We start from the raw sequence: 21,904 nt of genomic DNA, 5'->3' as shown, positions 1-21,904 counted from the left end.
TCCCTCCTACTTATATCTCGCGAAGAACCCATGAGGATAAAATCAGAGAGATTAGGGCCGACACAGAGGCATACCGACAATTCTTCTTTCCACGAACAATACGAGACTGGAATAGAAGGGGGAACCGATAGAGGTACTCAAGGTAACCTCCGCCACACACAGTCAGGTGGCTTGCGGAGTGTGGAAGTAGATGTAGATGCAGATTCTTGAGCATAAAACATGTTCCATAATTCTACAACGGATTGACGTCAACGGTATAGGACTGTAACTGAGTGGATCTGTCTTACGACCTTTCTTAAAAACGGCAATGACCTGCGCTTTTTACCAGACGCTAGGTACCTTTCGTTGTTCAAGCGATCTACGATAAATTACTGCTAGAAGGGGAGCAAGTTCTTTCGCATAATCTTTATAGAATCTTATAGTTATCTCATCTGGTCCTGACGCCTTTCCATTACTAAGCGATTGTAGCTGCTTTTCAATTCCCAAGCACTTTGTGGTAAGTTCCTATGGGACCAAACTGCTGAGGTCATCGGCTCCTAGGCTTGCACACTACATAATCTAACTAATTTAACGCTAAGGACAACACACACAACCGTGCCCGAGGCAGGACTCGAACCTCCGATGTGGGAAGCCGCGCGAAGCGTGGCAAGGCGTCTGAGACCATACGGCTACCCCGCGCGGTTTCATTCACCAGCAGTCCTTGCTTCCAGATCTCGGCCCCACTCCAAACGCAGTCATTTGTCTTGCAGCGTAAACGGCAACCTATACATGGGACCGCAATTTACTAGTCTAGCTGTTATTAGTCTCCGACCAGTAGTGTAGGATCTCACAGAACGTTGTAGGGAGCCCATTACTTGTTTTCGTGTGGCAGGTGCAGTCGTGAAGGCGTTACGATGTGCTAGTGGCACAGTATGCCGTACCTCCACTGTGGTGGTCAGATGCAGCTGACAGGAACCTGCCCTTACGTTCCCACGATGTCAGAACATTGGGCCACTATGACATCTGACTGCCTCATCAGTATGTTTCGATCATCTGGATAAATGGAGTCTCACAGTGAGCGCCTTTCAAACTGCGTCAGGTTCTGATAACACTGACTCACACGAGTAAGTGGCATATCCAGCTCCTTCACGGTGACCACTCGACATCTGACGCTGTTCATACGCTTGCCCACTGGAAAAAAGCAGTAATCACGAACAACACTAACGCACTCTGATGACCGTTCTACTTGTCACGGAGAGTTGCTTCTCTAATCATTTACATATCCGCCAATGATGTGATTGTTTACGAAGTTACACTGGCATCGACAATGTCTTTTCGGTGCTTCACTTTTTTTTAATTCAGGCAGTGTAGTTCCATTTAGAACGATCGTAGCTCACCCTGAAACTACGTCACATAAATTAGAGCCAAGTGGAAATAAGTTGTATCTTTATGAAAGACTTCGTATTTACACCAGTGACTTAAACTTTTTATTTCCACTATTGCAATTTCGACCTTAGGCCAGTATCGAAGGAAGATGTTTTGGCTTTAAGCCATGTCTACTTTATACAAGCTCACAAAGTTATACGCCGTTTTTTTTTATTTCTTCATTGTACACTCCTGGAAATGGAAAAAAGAACACATTGACACCGGTGTGTCAGACCCACCATACTTGCTCTGGACACTGCGAGAGGGCTGTACAAGCAATGATCACACGCACGGCACAGCGGACACACCAGGAACCGCGGTGTTGACCGTCGAATGGCGCTAGCTGCGCAGCATTTGTGCACCGCCGCCGTCGGTGTCAGCCAGTTTGCCGTGGCATACGGAGCTCCATCGCAGTCTTTAACACTGGTAGCATGCCGCGACAGCGTGGACGTGAACCGTATGTGCAGTTGACGGACTTTGAGCGAGGGCGTATAGTGGGCATGCGGGAGGCCGGGTGGACGTACCGCCGAATTGCTCAATACGTGAGGCGTGAGGTCTCCACAGTACATCGATGTTGTCGCCAGTGGTCGGCGGAAGGTGCACGTGCCCGTCGACCTGGGACCGGACCGCAGCGACGCACGGATGCACGCCAAGACCGTAGGATCCTACGCAGTGCCGTAGGGGACCGCACCGCCACTTCCCAGCAAATTAGGGACACTGTTGCTCCTGGGGTATCGGCGAGGACCATTCGCAACCGTCTCCATGAAGCTGGGCTACAGTCCCGCACACCGTTAGGCCGTCTTCCGCTCACGCACCAACATCGTGCAGCCCGCCTCCAGTGGTGTCGCGGCAGGCGTGAATGGAGGGACGAATGGAGACGTGTCGTCTTCAGCGATGAGAGTCGCTTCTGCCTTGGTGCCAATGATGGTCGTATGCGTGTTTGGCGCCGTGCAGGTGAGCGCCACAATCAGGACTGCATACGACCGAGGCACACATGGCCAACACCCGGCATCATGGTGTGGGGAGCGATCTCCTACACTGGCCGTACACCTCTGGTGATCGTCGAGGGGACACTGAATAGTGCACGGTACATCCAAACCGTCATCGAACCCATCGTTCTACCATTCCTAGACCGGCAAGGGAACTTGCTGTTCCAACAGGACAATGCACGTCCGCATGTATCCCGTGCCACCCAACGTGCTCTAGAAGGTGTAAGTCAACTACCCTGACCAGCAAGATCTCCGGATCTGTCCCCCATTGAGCATGTTTGGGACTGGATGAAGCGTCGTCTCACGCGGTCTGCACGAACGCCGGTCAAACTGAGGCGCCAGGTGGAAATGGCATGGCAAGCCGTTCCACAGGACTACATCCAGCATCTCTACGATCGTCTCCATGGGAGAATAGCAGCCTGCATTGCTGCGAAAGGTGGATATACACTGTACTAGTGCCGACATTGTGCATGCTCTGTTGCCTGTGTCTATGTGCCTGTGGTTCTGTCAGTGTGATCATGTGATGTATCTTACCCCAGGAATGTGTCAATAAAGTTTCCCTTCCTTTGACAATGAATTCACGGTGTTCTTATTTCAATTTCCAGGAGTGTATTTCAATTCCCCATCGGGGCGGGCTGGCAGGAGCATATGCGCTGCTCTTCAGCCGAAAGACATAGAACAAACGATAGAAGACATTTAAAAATAACAAAGCAGAAAATATGGTGAACATAGATATAAAAAAGGGGGAACATCATGGAAGGCAATAGACAAAAAACGGGGTGACTGGAAAATGGAGATGAAAAACTGTTTAAAAGTAGATATACGCCGTTGCCATTTGGTGTTATATACATTCGTAACGCTTTCGTTCCACCATCACTAGTAGCTTTTGCACTATACCACAGCAGCGAACTACTCATGTAGGCCTATATTCTTGCTGCATACAATGAAAGAACCTGGCACGCAACGACACCGTGTTGTTTACCACTACAGCCGTTTTCGGCTTTCTTGTCCTTCAAATATAGCACATTTCTTGGATACTTCTGCAAAAAGTTTAGATATCACTAAAAAGCGTTGTATCGTTGTACTCGTCTTTCCGAAAGCTTTCTGAGGCTGTTAAGAAGTGAATCACTCCGTTTAAGATGCTTACCCGCTTCGTTATCTCAACTGATGCAAGAGTTAAGAATATGAACCACTCAACAATATCTCGTGTCCATCTGCGTACTACAATTCGTCGAAAACTTTCTATTTACACTGAAGGGCCAAAGAAACTGGTATAGGCAACCGTATTCAAATACATAAATATATATTAGGGCTGAATACGGCGTTGTGGTTGGCAACGTGCATATAAGACAAGTGTCTGGCGCAGTTGTTAGATCGGTTACTGCTGCTGCAATGGCAGGTTTTTAAGATTAAATGACTTTGAACGTGGCGTTATAGGCTGCGCACGAACGATGGGACACAGCATGTCCGAGGTAGCGATGAAGTGGGGGTTTTCCCCTATGACCATTTCACGAGTGTACCCTGAATATCAGGAATTCGATAAAACATCAAACCTCCGACATGGGTGCAGCCAGAAGAAAATTCTGCAAGAACGGGACCAACAGCGACTGAAGAGAATCATTCAACGTAACAGAAGTGCAACTCCTCCGCAAATTGCTGCAGATTTCAGTGTGACCATCAACAAGTTTCAGCGTGTGAACCATTCAACGAAACACCATCGATATGGGCTTTCAGAGCGGGAGGCTCACTCGTTTTCCCTTGATGACAGCACCTCGCCTGGGCCCGTCAACGCCGACATTGGTTGATGGCTGGAAACATGTTGCTTGGTCTGAAGAGTCTCGTTTCAAATTGTATCGAGCGAATGGATTTGTACAGCTGTGGAGACAATGTCATGAATCCATGGATCCTGCATGTCAGCAGAGAACTGTTCAAGCTGGTAGACGCTCTGTAATGGTGCTCGGAGTGTGCATTTAGAGTGATACGTAACCCATAATACATCTACATTCATGCTCATAAATTAAGGATAATGATGATGCATGGTGAAACAACGCTCTGGTGGGCGGTTTTCGGGGTTAAATCACCTCAGGGTATGATCATGCGGCGCGTTTGACCTGCGGTCGTCGCACGATGGCGCTGGTAGCAGTCCACACACTCATAGGTGTGTTGGTGCATGCCAGAGTACAGTGCAGCGAGTAAATGTGCAGAAGTTTTCAGACGTTCTAATGGTGACTGTGAGTTTAAAAGGGCTCAAAGAACACATATTGATGACGTTATGAGGGGTAGAATACTAAGGCGGCTCGAGGCTGGTCAAACACATCGGGTCGTAGCATGGGCCCTCTGTGCGCCACAAAGTATAATCTCATGATTATGGTAACTATTCCAGGAGACAAGTAATGTGTCCAGGCGCTACATTACGGACGTTCACAGTGTACAACACCACAAGAAGAACGATATCTCAACATCAGTGCTCGCAACGGCCACGGCGTACCGCAGGTAGCCTTGCTCGGGAACTTACCGCAGCCACTGGAACAGTTTTCTCCAGACACACAGTCTACAAACAACTGAACAGACATGGTTTATTTGCCTGGACACCTGCAAGGTGCATTCCACTGACTCCTGGTCACAGGAGATCCCGTAAAGCCTGGTATCAAGAAAACAGTACATGGTCATTGGAACAGTGGTCCAAGGTTATGTTCACGGACGAGTCCAGGTATAGTCTGAACAGTGATTCTCGCCGGGTTTTCATTTTTTGTGTGGCGTGAAGCAGGAACCAGACACCTACCCCTTAATGGCCGGCCGGGGTGGCCGAGCGGTTCTAGGCGCTACAGTCTGGAACCGCGCGACCACTACAGTCGCAGGTTCGAATTCTGCCTCGGGCATGGATGTGTGTGATGTCCTTAGGTTAGTTAGGTTTACGTAGTTCTAAGTTCTAGGGGACTGATGACCTCAGAAGTTAAATCCCATAGTGCTCAGAGCCATTTGAACCATGCCCCTTAATGCCCTTGAAAGGGACCTTTATGCTGGGGTGGTTTGATGGTGTGGGGTGGGATTACGATTGGTGCACGTACTCCCCTGCATGTATTTGGCAGAGTAACTATAACGGGTCAGGTGTATCGGGACGTCATTTTGCACCAGTATGTCCGCCTTTTCAGGGGTGCAGTGGGTCCCACCTTCCTCCTGATGCATGATAATGCACGGCCCCACCGAGCTGCCATCGTGGAGGAGTACCTTGAAACAGAAGATATCAGTTGAAGGGAGTGGCCTGACAATTCTCCAGATCCAAACCCATCGCGCACATCTGGGATGCTCACGGTCGACGTATCGCTACACGTCTTCAGACCCCAAGGACACTTCAGGCACTCGTGCAAGAATGGGAGGTTATACCCCAACAGCTACTCGACCACCTGATCCAGAGTATGCCACCCCATTGTTCGGCCTGTTTATGTGTGCATGGTGATCATATCCCATATTGATGTCGGGGTACATGTGCAGGAAACAGTTGCGTTTTGTAGCACCATGTGTTTCGGGACTTATTACCAATACAATGGACTTACAGATCTGTGTCATGTGTGTTCCCTATGTGCCTGTGCTATTAGTGTCAGTTTTGTGTAGTGCCACGTTGTGTGGCACCACATTCTGAAATCATCCTTAATTTATGAGCATGAGTGTAGATACGATTCTGACAGGTGATACGTATGTAAGCATCCTTTTTGATCACCTGCATCCATTCATGTCCTTGTGCATTTCGACGGACTTGGGCGATTTCAGCAGGACAATGCAACACCTCACACGTCTAGAATTGCTACAGAGTGGCTCCAGGTACACTTCTGAACTTAAACACTTCCGCTGGTCACCAATCTCACCAGACATGAACACTCTTGAACCTTGCTGAGATGCGTTGGAACATGCTCTTCAGAAAAGATTTTTGGACAGCCCTGCAGAAATTCATGTGTCAGTTCCCTTCAGCACTACTTCAGACATCAGTCCAGTCCACGCCACGTCGTATTGCGGCACTTCTGCGTGGTCGTGGGGACCCTACACGATATTAGGCACGTGAACTAGTTCCTTTGGCTCTTCAATTTATTTTTACCACCGTTCACAAAACAATAGAGGTGTTACGTCCGATGCGATTCACACTCTAGATAAAGCAAACGGTAAAATAAAGCTTTGCCAATAAAATGGTTCTCGTTAAACAGTGAAACCTAAGTGGGTTACAGGTACATGCGTACGAACTGTATTCTCAGAAAACCGCTTTTAAATATCATGATGCCCTATTTCTACTCGGCCATAACCTCCACCACAATGGAACACACAGTTGGGAGAGAGCAAAATGGGGAATTGCCACATCACTACACATATTGTTCTCCTCCTTGCCTCATGCTTGCTAGCATTCACGGTTAGTATCCCCATATCGTATACGCTAACTATACAAGGGGCGTTCAATAAGTAACACAAAAACCTTTTTCCTTAAAGCAGGTTGGTTTTGTTCAGATTTCCACTATACTGTATTATTTGCCACACTATTGGCTGAAAATCTCTATTTTCCAATATAATCTCCGTTCAATGCGACTGCCTTACGCCAGCTTACTGAAAGGGCTTGCATGGTGTCACTCTACAGGTCGCCGTTAGTGCATCAACAACCTGCTCATCACCCGCGTACCGCTTCGCGCGAAGTGCGTCCTTTATTGGGCCGACAGACGGCAGAAGGAAAGTGTGACATCTGGGCTGTAGATTGGATGAGGAAGAACGGTCGAGTGAAGTTTTGTGAGCTCCTCTCAAGTGCGCAGATTTGTCTGAGGTCTTGCGTTGCCATGCAGAAAGAGAGGTATGTCTACTCTTTTCTGGTGACGAACGTGCTGAAGTCATTTCTTCAGTTTCCGAAGAGTAGCACAAGACACTTCAGAGCTGATCGTTGCTCCATGAGGGAGGACACCAAACGGAATAAGGCCTTCAGAATCCCAGAAGACCGACGCCGTGACTTTACCGGCTGGGCGTGAGGCTTTGAACTACTTCTGCGGAGGAGAGGTGACGTGGCACCACTCCGTGGATGGCCATTTCATTTCCAGTTCAAAGAGATGAAGCCATTTTTCATCGCCTGTCACGATGAGCTTCATAACGCACAAGAAATTGCGCGCTGATCGTCTTTCGCTGCTCTTTGTAGTCTTCTGTTAGGTGGAAAGAAACCAGCGGGCACATATGAGGGTGAGTCAAATGAAAACCTTAAATTTGCAATAACAAATCGAAATTTCGCGCCCTTATCCTGTAAGTTGGGAAGCGTGCTACAAATAACGTGCAGAACGGCCTATAGGTGGCAGCATAGTGCAGATGCTCACATACCGTCGCAGTATCAGTATAAAGATGCCGCCCCGCTTGCGATTTGCACCAGGGAAGAACAGCGTTTTGTTATTCGGTTTTTGCGTAGAGAAGGTATGAACCCTATTGAAATTCTTCGACGAATTAAGGTTCAGTACGCTGATGCATGTCTGTCACAGCAGCAAGTCTACGAATGGAGCAGGAAGTTCGCAAATGGTCATGGGTCAGCACACCACATTGTGCATGATCTGCTCCAATTTCCCAAAGTGTCTGCAAGATCAAGATGGGTGCCACGGCAGCTGACTCCTGAAATGAGAGAACGACATGTTGATGCTTGTGAAGAACTTCTTCGGAGCTTTGAAAGAGAAAGTGATGGCTTCCTTGCAAGAATCGTTACTGGGGACGAAACCTGGGTTCACTTCCACCAACCTGAAACGAAGAGAGCGAGCAAGCAATTGCGCCATTCCTCATCACCAAAACCAAAGAACAGAACCATCAGCAGGGAAGGTTATGCTGACTCTCTTTTGAGACGAAAAAGGCGTCATTTTGGAGCATTGCATGCCTAGAGGGACCACTGTCACCAGTGCATCATACACAGATGTCCTAAAAAATCATCTGCGGCCTGCAATCAAATGAAAGCGACGTGGATTGCTGTCAGCAGGGGTCCTTTTGCAGCATGACAATACAAGGCCCCACACTGCCCGTACAACAGTTGCAACAATCACAGACGTGCAATTTGAGAGTCTTCCTCATGCACCATACTCACCAGACCTTACCTCAAGTCATTTCCATACGTCTGGACCACTCGAAGACGCAATGGGAGGAAAGAAGTACCGTTCTGATGAAGAGGTACGCCACGCGGTGCATGAGTGGATGCGCGGACTACCGAAAGAATTTTTTCTAAGGGAATTTATACACTTTGTAGGCGCTGGAGGACTTGGATTGAGGGTGGGGGAGATTATGTTGAAAAGCGATACAGCTTTGCACCACTTCTGCACAATGAATAATATTAAAAAAAAATTTAAGGTTTTCATTTGACTCACCCTCGTACATCTGTTTATCCAAATGCTGGATGAGTCTGTCATCACTGCCAAGATATGTCCAGTTGAGCAACGAGGTGTTTAATTGAGGTCCTGCCATCATCTCAGTGAGAGTGTCCGCACTTTCCAGCATTGCAAGGTTTGTTGGTTGGTTGATTCGGTGGAGGTGACAACCAACCAGGTCGTCAGTCCCTTCGGATTGGGGAAGGACGGGGAAGGAAGTCGACCGTGCCCTTTCAAAGGAACCACCCTGGCATTTACCTGCAGCGATTTAGGGAAAGTATGGAAAACCTATATCAAGATGGGCGGACGCGGGTTTGAACCGTCCTCCTCCCGAATGCGAGTCCAGTGTGCTAACCATGGCGCCACCTCACTCGGTACATTGCAAGAGTCACAGCCGTGTGCGCGGTCGGTCAACACAGGGGAGATCAGGCTTTAACGACCTTGATGCAATGATGGCCGACGCATCGCCCAACGACGCACTTGCGCTTTTGTTCATTGCCTGGTCTCCGCTGACGTTCTGCAAGCGCCTATGAATATCTGCGATGCTCTGGTTTCCCGCCAAAAGAAACTCAATGGCAGCTTTCTGCTTGGAACGAACCTCCATTACAGACGCCATTTTGAAGGCTATGTATAGCACCGCCACATGTCGTAACTTTATGACAGTATTGGGTTCGAATCTTAAATATTTCACTGTGTGTCACAACAAATTTCGCACTTTTTCAACCAACCAAATTGCCTGAACAATAAATGAATTGCATTACTTATTGAACGCCTCTCGTGGTATTCGGTCATGCAACAATTACGTTTTTTTCTACAGCATTCTGTTCAATGAGAAATGTGATCGACATTCACTATTCAAATGTTTATACAGGGCGTCCAACATAAAACCGGTACACCTCACGTACCGGTTAATCCTCTCTAGTCAAAGTACGTGTGAAGTGGCAACATCGCATTTTATCGGAAAGTTGAGTGCAGCTGTGTGTTCATCCATCAGTTACAATTATCTGTTACCTGTTAGTTCATAGTTACTTGAATCTTGGGCGTGGGGTGTACCAGTTTTATGTGGTACACCCTGTATTTGAGACACAATCGCAGTACCACTCTTTTAATCGCGATCGGTTTTGTCATTAATTATCACCCTCAGAAACCATAAGTATACGCCATATGCGACTGCCCTCTATTGAAGATATATAGTTCAGGGTCCAGTCACATTAATGTGACCATCGCCATTGCAAACCGCTAACGTGCGACATACAATGTTCGCACGCCGCTGTGGTAAAGTATGCTGTGCATGGCAAAGTGGTGCTATTTAAAACTGGTGACAAGCCAACTGCGGTGAACCACAGGCCACAGATGACAGGGGTGAATGACTGCTGCAGAGATGAGTTCGGGCTATTAGACTGTTGAGCAACTGACAGCCCAGATGAAACGAGAAGGAACCAGTATTGTCTCCCGAATGACTGTTCAGCAAACGTTGCTACGTATGGGCCACCGCAGAAGGCATCTGGTTCCTGGTTCGTGCATCCATACCGACTGCTGTTCATTGACGACGAAAGCTCAAATTTGCACCGCAATTTGACCTCCACTCAGTTGCGATTGGTGGCCTTTTCAGATGAAACACTTTTATGCTCCATCAGACAGATGGTTGTTGGTGCATAAGGCGTGAATCGTCTGAAAGCAATCATACTGAAACAATCGTTAGAATGTTCCAGCCCGGATGAGGGAGTGTTATTGTTTTTGATTTTCGTGGCATTCCAAGGGTGATCTCGTCATTCTGGAAGGATCAACACAAGCAGCTATCCTTGCGGACCATGTCCACCTTATATGCAGTCTATTTTTCCTTAGCATGATGGCATGTATGAGCAGGACAATCCAACATGTCACACAACTTACAGTATACATATGCGGCTCGTAGACCACCAGGATGAGTTTACTGTGCTCTCCTGGTCACCAGCCTCACAGGATTAAAACCCAATCGCTCGTCTCGCTGTATGCGCCATGGATCCTCAACTGAGAAACTTACCGCAGTTGGCCACAGCACTTGAACTTCTCCACATTCCTGTCGGTATCTTCCAGAACATCATTGACTCTCCTCCTACACGTCTCACAGTGGTCCTGTAGGCACCCCGGTGGTCCCGGTCGCCTAAGGTCGACTGGATGGTCGAGCGGTGACCTCTCCAGCTGTCAGGATACTAGGAAATGGCTGTAGAAGCGTCAGAAACGCCAAAGAAACATTAATTCATAACACCTTTATTCCTGCCGAGTACAATGTGGCTTGGTGATATCAACGACCTTCCCCGGATCCTCGCTGACTCGTAGCGATGACACCAGCTCCGGACCGCACAGTCTTGCTAGCCCAGCGCCGCGTGCTGTGACGTAGCGGAGGAACGCCCTTACTTAGGCCGCGCGTGGCTGGCGGCGCCCGGTTGAGCAGCCGGCTCGCCTGCGGACAGCAGGTGGCTCCGGGTTGGAGTCCCGGCACTGTCGGTACGAGAGGCGTTCTCGTAGTGTAGAGTGTTTTCTATCCCACCCCGTCTTCTTCCCTGCTCCTCCTGGTGGCTCGCCCGCGGTGGCCGGGCGGAACGGGCTGCAGTCCCCCAGCGTCGTCGGCTCACCTGCTTGTGACAGCGGATGCGCAGGGCCTAGGCCCCGCACGATCTCGACAACAGCTCCCTGATGTGGTCAGCATTGGCGACGGCCGAGTCTGCCGCGACGTCTGCTAATCCTGGGTCGATGATTGACAGCGGCAGCAGAGCGGACCAGAGCTGGTACTGTCCCCTCACGTCTGCTGTTGGATAGGCCGTCCTTACTGCAAAATCTCCTTAATAAAGACTAACATGTCGATCACAGAGCTGAGCGCTTCGCAACGACCCAGTACACATCTAACTGCGAGTGTATTGTTGCTATCAAAGCTGGCGTATTTAAGGGAAGCACGAGCGACGTCCTGACGTCATGCTCGTTTGTAATGAACGCATTCGTTCCACTTATAGTACTGATTCATCTGTCGTACTCGCCCATTACGTGTTCTTGCGACAGAGTTACGTGTTGTTGCGAAGTTGTGAAATGCAATACAGCTGTCTTGCACTCTACGAAAGTCTCCGTCTAACACAAACCCGCGTGCTAAGCAATTCTCTCTCGCCTGTTGTGTGTAACCAGGCCATTGCCCGTCCTTGACGACACATTCCGATACATGTGCAATCCTCTTACCTTTTGGTTAACGTACTGCCTCTGGTTCTCGGCATAGGCAACGAAACTTTGACAATATTACACATTTCCAACTCTTTACTATTCTGCGACACTACAGTCCACACTGCAAAAAAATGGTGATTCTTTAATGTGATTGGAGAGTGTAGATCAAGAGTTAGAACCTTGCTATACAGATCCTCAGAATGTACCCAGATGTCTTGTCTACACGAGACGGAATACGAGCTCCAGCAATGGCATGATTTCATGCCACACTATAGATCTTCGAACATCCTCTCCAGCCATCACACTCACTTCTCAATGGGAAATTGTCGATGACTGGTACTCCAATGGCCAATTGCTAACCTGGATCCATCAATCAGGACAGTGTACGGCAGTTTCGAACTCACTTGGATATTTAGTAAGAATAATTGGGCACCATACGACCAGTCCAATGCAGCCGCAGGATATTCTCCACGAATGGATAGATCAGTGAATGGATCATATTACCCAAATAAACCATTCGTCGCTGAGGCATTCATCACACAGTCATCAGGGAAATCTTGAAGGCATCCTTTCCTCTTCTCTAGTAGCGAGTATCACACCACAATCAAGTTCAGCCCAGTCTCTCTGGGTATACTTTGAATACAATAGAGGTAAGTGTTTTCAACATTCCCCTTGCGAAAGCAAGATCGGTCACAGAACCTACTTGTGATACATCTACTGAACTTTGCGCGGTTGCTGGTGGAGACACGCACGTCCGTCTTATCTCCCCCTAGTCACCTGAAATCCACCGAGTTGGGTTTTTCACGGAAGAAGTACTGGTCGTGGATTCACTAGACTAAGGATCTAAATGAATAGCTGTACCGGTGTAGAATGATGTGAAGTCTGACGGGAATTAGTAGTCGAATGATAGGCTCAAGTTTTTTGAAGGGATGCCGTTTTTAATTCTAGTAATTTCCTTTGCTGTGGTTTATAAAACACTTTTAGATTATCACTCATAATCCATCTGCACTGTAGTCTGATTACAAGGACCTTACACTCGCGTATCGTGCCAAAACAATGACAGTTACATTTAACGAACTCTAAACAGTGCCACAATGTAAATGATAACGCACATTCTATCGTGATCAGCAGGTTCTACGCCCAACACGCATATACTCACCTCCACAATTCCTTCCGACTTCCGCTTTGTTACCTTGACACAGGCTAGGAAACTGTTTCATTGTGTTGTGGGCCAACCACAGCCTTCCATCGTACGTGGATGATTTAAGACCGTGTCACCAGGGATGCTACTCAGAACGCTCTCGGAGCTCCAGTTTATTTCTCCTTTCTCAATCGTGTGGCAACATATTGCCCAACACTGCGTAATCTTAGCTATTAGTCACTGAGTATCTCCTATTAACATTATCACTATATGATACAGATTAGTTTTCATTTTTTATACCAATAGGACCATGTAAATCTAGGGGAATTTCTTCATAATTGGACAAAGCAAATCTCAGCGATAAAATAAATGTATTGTTGGATATTATGAGTATTCTGTGTTAGAGCACTGTCCAATTTCTCATTAACTGTTCAGCTGCTAGGTGCTTACAACTAAAGTGCAGCTTATCCACAGAGGCTCAGTGTGAGCAGTAATTTTCTTATGGCAGCGAAACTTGTTAGATATTATGTGTTAATGCGCAACCGTTTACACTGGAAAAACTTAGTTCCAATTTTGGCCACCAGGTTCAAATCCGTCACTGTGAATACGAGGAAGACATATAGAATTGTTTCCATATATAATGGATTAGGAATGGGACATGGATAGAAAAGGTCAAACAAATGACAAAGCCATGACGTTTATTTTATTATTAACTGCCGCCTATGCTGTATAGCACCAAATTCTCACTTGGTGACCAGAATTGGGACTAGTTTTTTTTTCCAGCGTAAACCGGCTCAGCATTAACACATTAGCATATCTACCAAGTTTCGCTGCTGGACTTCCGTGAGTAGATGCACTTTAATTATAGGCAACTGATACTTGTAAGTGCAATATTTCGTTCACTTTCTGTTTTCCTTTTCTCACTCAGATATCTGGAGTGTACCATTTTTCAACCAATTGACACATAATTAAGACTTTTGTACAAATAATGTTTAACAGTTCTCTTTCTAAACAAAGTAAATATCTTAATGTTGTATATCTCCCATTTTTTATGCAGAGTTCTGTTTTTTTACCTCTTTTTGCATGTAGTTGAACCATGAAACGAAAATTCGCAACTAGAAGGAGCGCATTGTATGAAAATAAGTTCATCTAAACTACATACATCATAATAAGTTCTGCATCACTCCGGTTCCCAGAACTCCGAAAGATAGACGTTGACTGTGGATAATGTATCACAAACACAGGCCCTTTCTTCAAAGATGTCACTAAACCCGCCCAAAGACGTAAACAACCAAGCATTAGTAGCGCCTATTAGACGGAGGGGGTCCGATAGCCGATCAGTTCCAGTCATTCCACCCGGAAGGAGGTAAACGGCTCGTGTTGTCTATAGTTCAACCATGCCTAAACTGTCAATACTGCCGTTCGATCGCGTCCGCGTTGTTACTTTGTGCCAGGAAGGGCTCTCAACAAGGGAAGTGTCCAGGCGTCTCAGAGTGAACCAAAGCGGTATTGTTCAGACCATGGAGGAGATACAGAGAGAAAGGAACCGTCGATGACATGCCTCGCTCAGGCCGCCCAAGGGCTACTACTACAGTGGATGACCGCTACCTACGGCTTACGGCTCGTAGAAACCCCGACAGCAACGTCACCATTTTGAACAATGCTTTTCGTGCAGCCACAGGACGTCGTATTACGACTCAAATTGTGCGCAATAGGCTGCACGATGTCCAACTTCATTTCCGACGTCCATGGCGAGGTCCATCTTTGCCACCACGACACCATGCACATGGACCCAGCAACATGTCTAATGGACCGCTCAGGACTGGCATCACCTCTTCAACGATGAGTGTCGCTTATGTCTTCAACCAGACAATCGTCGGAGATGTGTTTGGAGGCAACCCCGTCAGGCTGAACGCCTAAGACACACTGTTCAGTGAGTGCAGCAAGGTGGAAATTCGCTCCTGTTTTGGGGTAGCAATATGTAGGGCAGACGTACGCCGCTGGTGGTCATGGAATGCGCCGTAATGTCTTTATGATACGTGAGTGCCATCCTCTGACTGATAGTGCAATGATATTGGCAGTATATTGGCGAGGCATTCGTCTTCATGGACAATTGCCGCCGCCCGCCCCCCCCCCCCTCCCCCCCCCCCCCCCATCGTGCACATCTTGTGATTGACTTCCTTCAGGATAACGGCATCACTCGACCAGAGTGGCCAGCATGTTCTCCAGACATGAACCCTATCGAACATTCCTACGATAGATTGAGAAGGGCTGTTTATGGACAACGTGACACACCAACCATTCTGAGGGACCTACGCCGAATCGCCTTTGAGGAGTGGAACAATTTGGACCAACAGTGCCTTGATGAACTTGTGAATAATAATCCACAATGAATACAGTCATGCATCAATGTAAGAGGACGTGCTACTGGGTATTAGGAGTATCGGTGTGTACAGCAATCTGGACCACCACCTCTGAAGGTCTCGCTGTATGCAATGTGTGGTTTCCATGAGTAATAAAAAGGGCGGAAATGTTTGTTGATCTCTATTCCAGTTTTCTGTACAGGTTCCGGAACTCTCGGAATCGAGGGGATGAAAAACTTTTTTTGATGTGTGTTCATTTCAATCTAAGCAATGCTACAGGTGTAGCAACTTTCATATTCAAAGGAATAGTCTCATAATTGTTACCAAGGTAGCTTTGAGAGCATGCAACTTTAAATACAAGGATACTACCATTTGAAGAGGGGGATATGGAAACTATGCTAAGTGCCATTTTAAAAAAAAAAACCTCGTTTTCGATGCTGTTGTGTTCATGGTATGTGTTGAATGTTCCTGGACTTGTTCCTAGTGTCAAATCATGGCGTAAGCGTTTATTGCTAGAAGGTGCATACGCTTTGTAGCCGGCAGTGATTCCCTCACAAGCTCCCTCAGCTAATACCATGAACACATTCCGTTTATGTTTCCAGTGTGCAGAACTGATTGCTTTGATGTTAGAAATGCTGCTGAAACATTGTTTTCAATGCGAGTACGTAAGATCTAGAAATGCAGTATGATCGAAGTGCCTCATACTCATCACTCTCAAACAACTATTCAAAGTTCTTATTCTGTAGCAGAAATATGGAAATGAATGTCAATGAATTCCAAAAATCATGATAGATGTATGCCATGCCATACTTCATTTGAAAGACCAGCCACGTTTATCAGTTGCAAAACAGAAAGACCTGTTTACGATTTTGACGTTTTTTCCTCAACAATACAGAGAAATTTATAACAAAGTATGCAACATTTTATTCTCAGAATGGAGTTGAGTAAGGAACAGTATTCAAAGGTGTGTGTGAATTCCTAAGGGACCAAACTGCTGGGGTAATCGGTCCCTAGACTTACACACACACACACACACACACACACACACACACACACACACACACACACACACACCCATGCCCGAGGCCTCTAAACTCCGGCGGGAGGTTCCGCACAATCTGTGACACGACACCTCAAACCGCTTGGCCACCGAGCGCGGCAAACAATTCAGTTATGAGGGATGTTGCTTCTTGAATTTACTGTTGTCATTTTCCTAGAAAAAAAAGAAAGGAAAAGTAATGACAAATGGCTTTTGTTAACTACAGTTCTAATACATAAAATATTGCTGTTGTATTTATGTACTTGTATTACCAAAAATAAAACGTAATACCTCTGTATTAATGGCACTGGAACAAAAAATTTCTTATTGGCAATGAAAACCAGTCTGTTTCCTGGTATGGCACGTACATCTTTCTTAATGAGTTATGTTTTTTAATTTGTCTCATTTTGGCAATAATGAGGTGGGCAGGACAATTGTCCGGAGCATTTACTAACAAATCTGTCGCAACTGCAGTACATATGTTCGACGACTGATTTAGAACCAACTGGTTCGTTGTAAAGCCTGCCTAACTGAGGCTGCACTGAAAGCGGCTGACCTTAATTATAGACATCAAAATAGCAATACATGCTTTATACAATGTTCGCAGATGACTGTCATAATGAACATGTGCGTGCTTAGAAAGTCAGAAATATTTCTGTCTTGCCAAGGAGACGCATGTTGATTGCGACAGTCATACGAACGTTTTATAAAGCATGTATTATCATTTTGATGTTTGGCATGGTTTTAACCTCGAATGGGTAGTATTATTAAGTTTCTGACAATTCACGTTGCATAGTAATATTCTAATAATAAGCTCGTAACCCGTAAGTATCACTTTTCGTTATTCTATTACAACCGAGAGCGAGGGAGAAAACGAAAAAGCACATTGATGTGCATACGATTTTTGTTTAAAATTATAAGGAAAAAGGTCATACATGGGAGAAACAATTTGGTGCAGTGGTTTAAATGGCCTACAGCAGTAATTAAAAAGTGACTGCGAGAAAAAAATCTCGCGTTTCCACAGCACGTCACAGCATATTCCTTCTCGGAGTCGACTTTAACAGAAAACCTGTACACTGGCTTTTTTTTTTTTTTTTAAAAAAAACATAGCCTATATCCGCCTGAAAGCATCGTGTAGAAATTTGAGTATATCGGCCAAGAAATTTTAGAGTTTTTTTTTTATCACTACGTTAAACAACGACAAATAAAAAAAAGCACACAATAAATGATCAAACAAACATTAGTAGCCAGAGGCAATTTAAAGTAATAAAACACATTGTTGATAAAGAACAACCTCATAGACACAACAAAATAATCTCACAAACTAGCAATACCCCCATCTTTCATCATCCACCACTGCACCATAGCAAAGCTATCACCTACACACACACAGTAGACAGGACATGTTAGGCGCCTTCACACACACGCGTCAGCCCCCACTTTGAAAGCCCGTGGACGGCTTCACGGTGTCAATGTCTGCGTAGGTGGCGCCACTGATTCCGCGGAAATGTAAACACCGCAAGGAACGACTGCTGCGTCTCTGCATCGAAAGCTCGTTCACATGCACCGCTCAGATAATATCTGCTAACGCGATTAAACTCTCGCTAATTATTATTTCAACATCCTTAATAACAAAATCCCATGGAGGCATGGGACAAAGTTTTTCTTTAATCAAACAGTACTCTATGTTCGTTTGTCAAGAAATTGAAACAGAGAAAGTGCTGTGTGCAAAAGCTGAATGAGCCTAAATTTACTTTCAATTTCTTTTTTAAGAACTTATTTGATTTACTGGCGATTCAACAAGAACACTGACACATTTAATCACACGAGGTGAGCGTGAAAGTAGTTGCCAGGAAGTAAGTGATGGAAAATTACCTTTAACAAATGTGAATTTATTCGTAAAAGCTTTTCCAAAACAGATTTAAAATTATAAGCAGAAAAGCACCCTCGAAATATCAAGTTACAGTTTTATTTAGAGGTAAGAACAGTATTAACAATTGGAGCCTTCGGGCTGAGAAGCTTGCCTGCTCTCTTTGAACAAGGCCGCAGTCATGACTGCCTTTTTTTTTTTAATTTAAGACTCTTACGGTGGAAGAGTGGCAAGCTCATAACCTAAAATGACTAAGTAAAACCCATAAAATGCAGACTTACATAAAATGTACAACATGCTCTACATTACACATATACCACCTCGCAAGATAATAAGCAAGATAGAAACATATTTCAAGAATTCAGCCTTTAAGCAATAAATTCGTTAACACAATACGACAAACATGACATACACTAACTGACTAACAAATGCGGACGGGAGACAGATGAGCAAGCTAGCGACGAGAAACTGACTAAGAAAACAAGTAGAATTTAGCAGATAAATGAAACAACATATCATCAATCACTTAACTTCTAAAAACCGAAATGTCTGGCGAAGACCTGGCGCAGCACCCTCAAAACGCTCCCCAGAACCGTCTGCTGCCAGCCGCTTGAACGGACGCAGGAAGGCGCGCCGATCTCCCATCTCATGGTGTCGCAGCTCACCCCCGGCCAGACCGATGTCGTGGGTTGACCCCTGTTGCTCTCGCGTCGGCCGCGAAGCCACTACCCCTCGCTATACGGTGCGGCCCACTGGACTCACGTGGCGACCTCACATGTTTCGACGCTCCAGGCAGACAAGTCATCTTGTGTCCCGGTGCGCGACCGACCAACCGATCGATCCAACCGCCAATACCCATTGCCTGAGCAAACTCGAGCAGACTGGCGGCCTAACACATACTAGCACTCCGGACGACAGACAGACACTAACCGCCTCACCAATGCGGACAAGAGACAGACCCGGACTAACTTGGCTGACCAACTGACTAGACTCGCCCAGCTGACCAGACTGCCCGACTCTTGACAGACTAAATTGCATCAACTGTCTCCGACTGACTCCCCGTAGCGAGTTCATAGCGCACGTGAACAGGCAACCTTTCCCCTTTTCCCGCCAGAGGGAGACACCAAAGCTGCGATTGCCACAGCGGCGCCACCGCCAGACACGGAGGTCGACTGCTTCACACTACGCGCTGCGGCGCGCTCTCCAAAACAGCAAATTTTACCACGGCTCACTGAGCACATAAATGTGGAAGGCGAGAAAAGTGCAGTAAACAACAAAAAAAACCATCAGCAAGGAAAGGAATAAAAACTGTTTCTTGTAATAAGTAAAGCATGCGAATTGTTAATGATCGTAACAAACAAAATTGTAAGACAAAATAACCATATTGTTACAGTGTCCACTTGAAGATGCTTTAAAATAAAGCGAAGGGCGTCTGGTCTTATGACACTTTTACTACAGTTGCTAAAGACGGCAATGAACTTATACAATTTGTCTTGTCTTTATACAACAGTACAGATTTTATTCTATAGTATCAGTTTCCGTACAAGTATTTGACGACTTCACAGCATCAGAAGAAACGTCGGCGCATCGGAATGGAAGTACGGTATTGGCGAAAATTTCATTACTAGTTGTATGCACAGTCTATACATCTTACAGGTAACGCAAGTACAGTAGTAAAATTTACATACCATGTGTAGACTGTCATAAATATTTCAGCACTTAGCACCAGTAATAGTATGTACCTACAACCTTGGAAAAATAGTTGGAATACTGATTTTAAATTCGATTTCGTGGATTCAAACAAAGCATAATTCTCATATGTTGCCTTGCTTTGTATTCTAAAGGGTACTCCTACCTTTTACAAAAGTTTATTGTAAAAGAGCAGTTTTGTATTAAAGAAAAGCTTGTAATGTTGCAGTGCAATAATAGCACTGATAAGCAGCATCAAATTTATGTCTAGCCGTATATTTTGTTTGCAAAGGAAATAATAATCCTTAGCTCCTCGCCATTGTAAATGAGTTTTTACTCAATTTGGTTCATGAAAACAATCCATAATTTCTTTATTTCGCATTGTCTTCTGAGTAAGTCTTTTTGGGAAATTTTAAAGATACGTAAAACGTTGGAGATTGCATACCTTGTGGTGCTGTCAGCATCGATACTTTTGCTGCTGTGTAATCTTGGTAATTACACAACTTTAGGTATTGATAGCGGTGCCAAATATTGTAAAATAAAACTGCATCACATAAAACAAATAAAATGAAGTGTTCCTTCCAACTGCATGTTTCATTATTAACACACTCACTCTCGTAGTCTCTTTTTAAGAAAAATATAAATATTTGCATCTCTTACAAAGAAAACTAAAGACAACAGTTGTCTAAGTTCGAGATTAGAGCTTTTGGTTTTGTTTTCAACGACCATGCCTTTGGGAACACGTTAGTTGGAAATTGGTAAATGTGACATGATCGAAACATATTGCAAGGAATATTATTCGCCGGATTATCATCTGTTGCAGGTCCAGTGGTCCTTGTCGAACACGAAGACCAGCTATTTTCTATGGATTTCGAAGCGGATACGAATAAAGTGTTGGTGCCTAAGGAGGCAAGTATTAGAAGAGACGTTCCTCGGAAAAAGGAAGGCTGTGTAATGTGATGCTAGAAGTAGAGCTCTGTGCATGTAAAGCAAGTGTTCATATCAGCAAAAAAAGTTAAGGTTTTATAGTTTTTATGTAATTACACTGTCGCTGTGAAGCCGACCCACCTCTAACTTTATGAAGTAATGTAGTCACACACTGTGCAACATTATGAAAGCGGAAAATCCTGTTACGTACGGTATATGAAGTGGGAGGCAATTTTTAACAGAATTTAAGTGTAACGTTAGATGAATGGTCACTGAGTCCTTCTCCCTCTGAAATACCGCGTGGTTCGTGAGAGTACCTAATATTGTACATAGAAGCTCTTTCTGTACATACATCACAAAAAGTTATGTATCACTCCAGTTCCCAGAACTCATGGAGGCAGACGTTGACAGTGGAGACTGTATCACAGACGCAGTCCCTAAGATTGTTCAGAGGCGTCACCAAGGCAGCCCAAACAGCTCTCTTTGTTGAAATGTGTAGTTGGGAATCCTATTGACTGCACGTAAAACAGAGCCCAGCAGAACAGGGGAGAGCGAATGAGTGTTTAGCCACTAGTGAAAGTATAGACATCGTCTCTACAACAGAGGAAGGAGAAGACAGGTGGAAATTGGTATCAGCATACTTTGTGCAGGCTAAACGCTGTCATAGAGGCCAAAGAAGTGCCATCTGTGTTGGCGTCCTAAATGACGGAAAGTTATTGTGTGCTGTGTTAGTGGAGAGTCCGCTGGCACTAGGGAGGCGCATCAAGAGCTAACAACGATGGGAAGTGCGGTACCGCAATGCCTTGCGCCATGGAGGAAGCCCATATTCTGGATGTCGTTAGGTCCAGGTTGGTGCATTTGTAAAGTCTGTAAAGTGGAGTGAGAGGAGAGACCATTTGGTTCCTTCGTGCTTAAGAGCGCAGTACCTGCAGCCATC

The 21,904-nt window shown here is 45.7% G+C and overlaps 1 protein-coding gene across 1 annotated transcript in view; it reads left to right on the top strand.

Annotated features, from left to right (window-relative positions):
- LOC126273236 (uncharacterized) overlaps positions 1-21,000 on the top strand; it is a 34,827-nt gene extending 13,827 nt beyond the window's left edge. The window contains exon 3 of the mRNA XM_049976779.1: positions 20,864-21,000. Within this exon, the coding sequence (XP_049832736.1) occupies positions 20,864-21,000 (137 nt within the window). The remainder of the gene's footprint in view (positions 1-20,863) is intronic.
- The last annotated feature ends 904 nt before the right edge of the window (positions 21,001-21,904 follow it).

Source organism: Schistocerca gregaria, chromosome 5, assembly GCF_023897955.1.
Source record: "Schistocerca gregaria isolate iqSchGreg1 chromosome 5, iqSchGreg1.2, whole genome shotgun sequence".
NCBI classification, from domain to species: domain Eukaryota; kingdom Metazoa; phylum Arthropoda; class Insecta; order Orthoptera; family Acrididae; genus Schistocerca; species Schistocerca gregaria.
The sequence above is the reverse complement of the archived record's forward strand: the minus strand, read 5'-3'. Positions and strand labels throughout refer to the sequence as shown.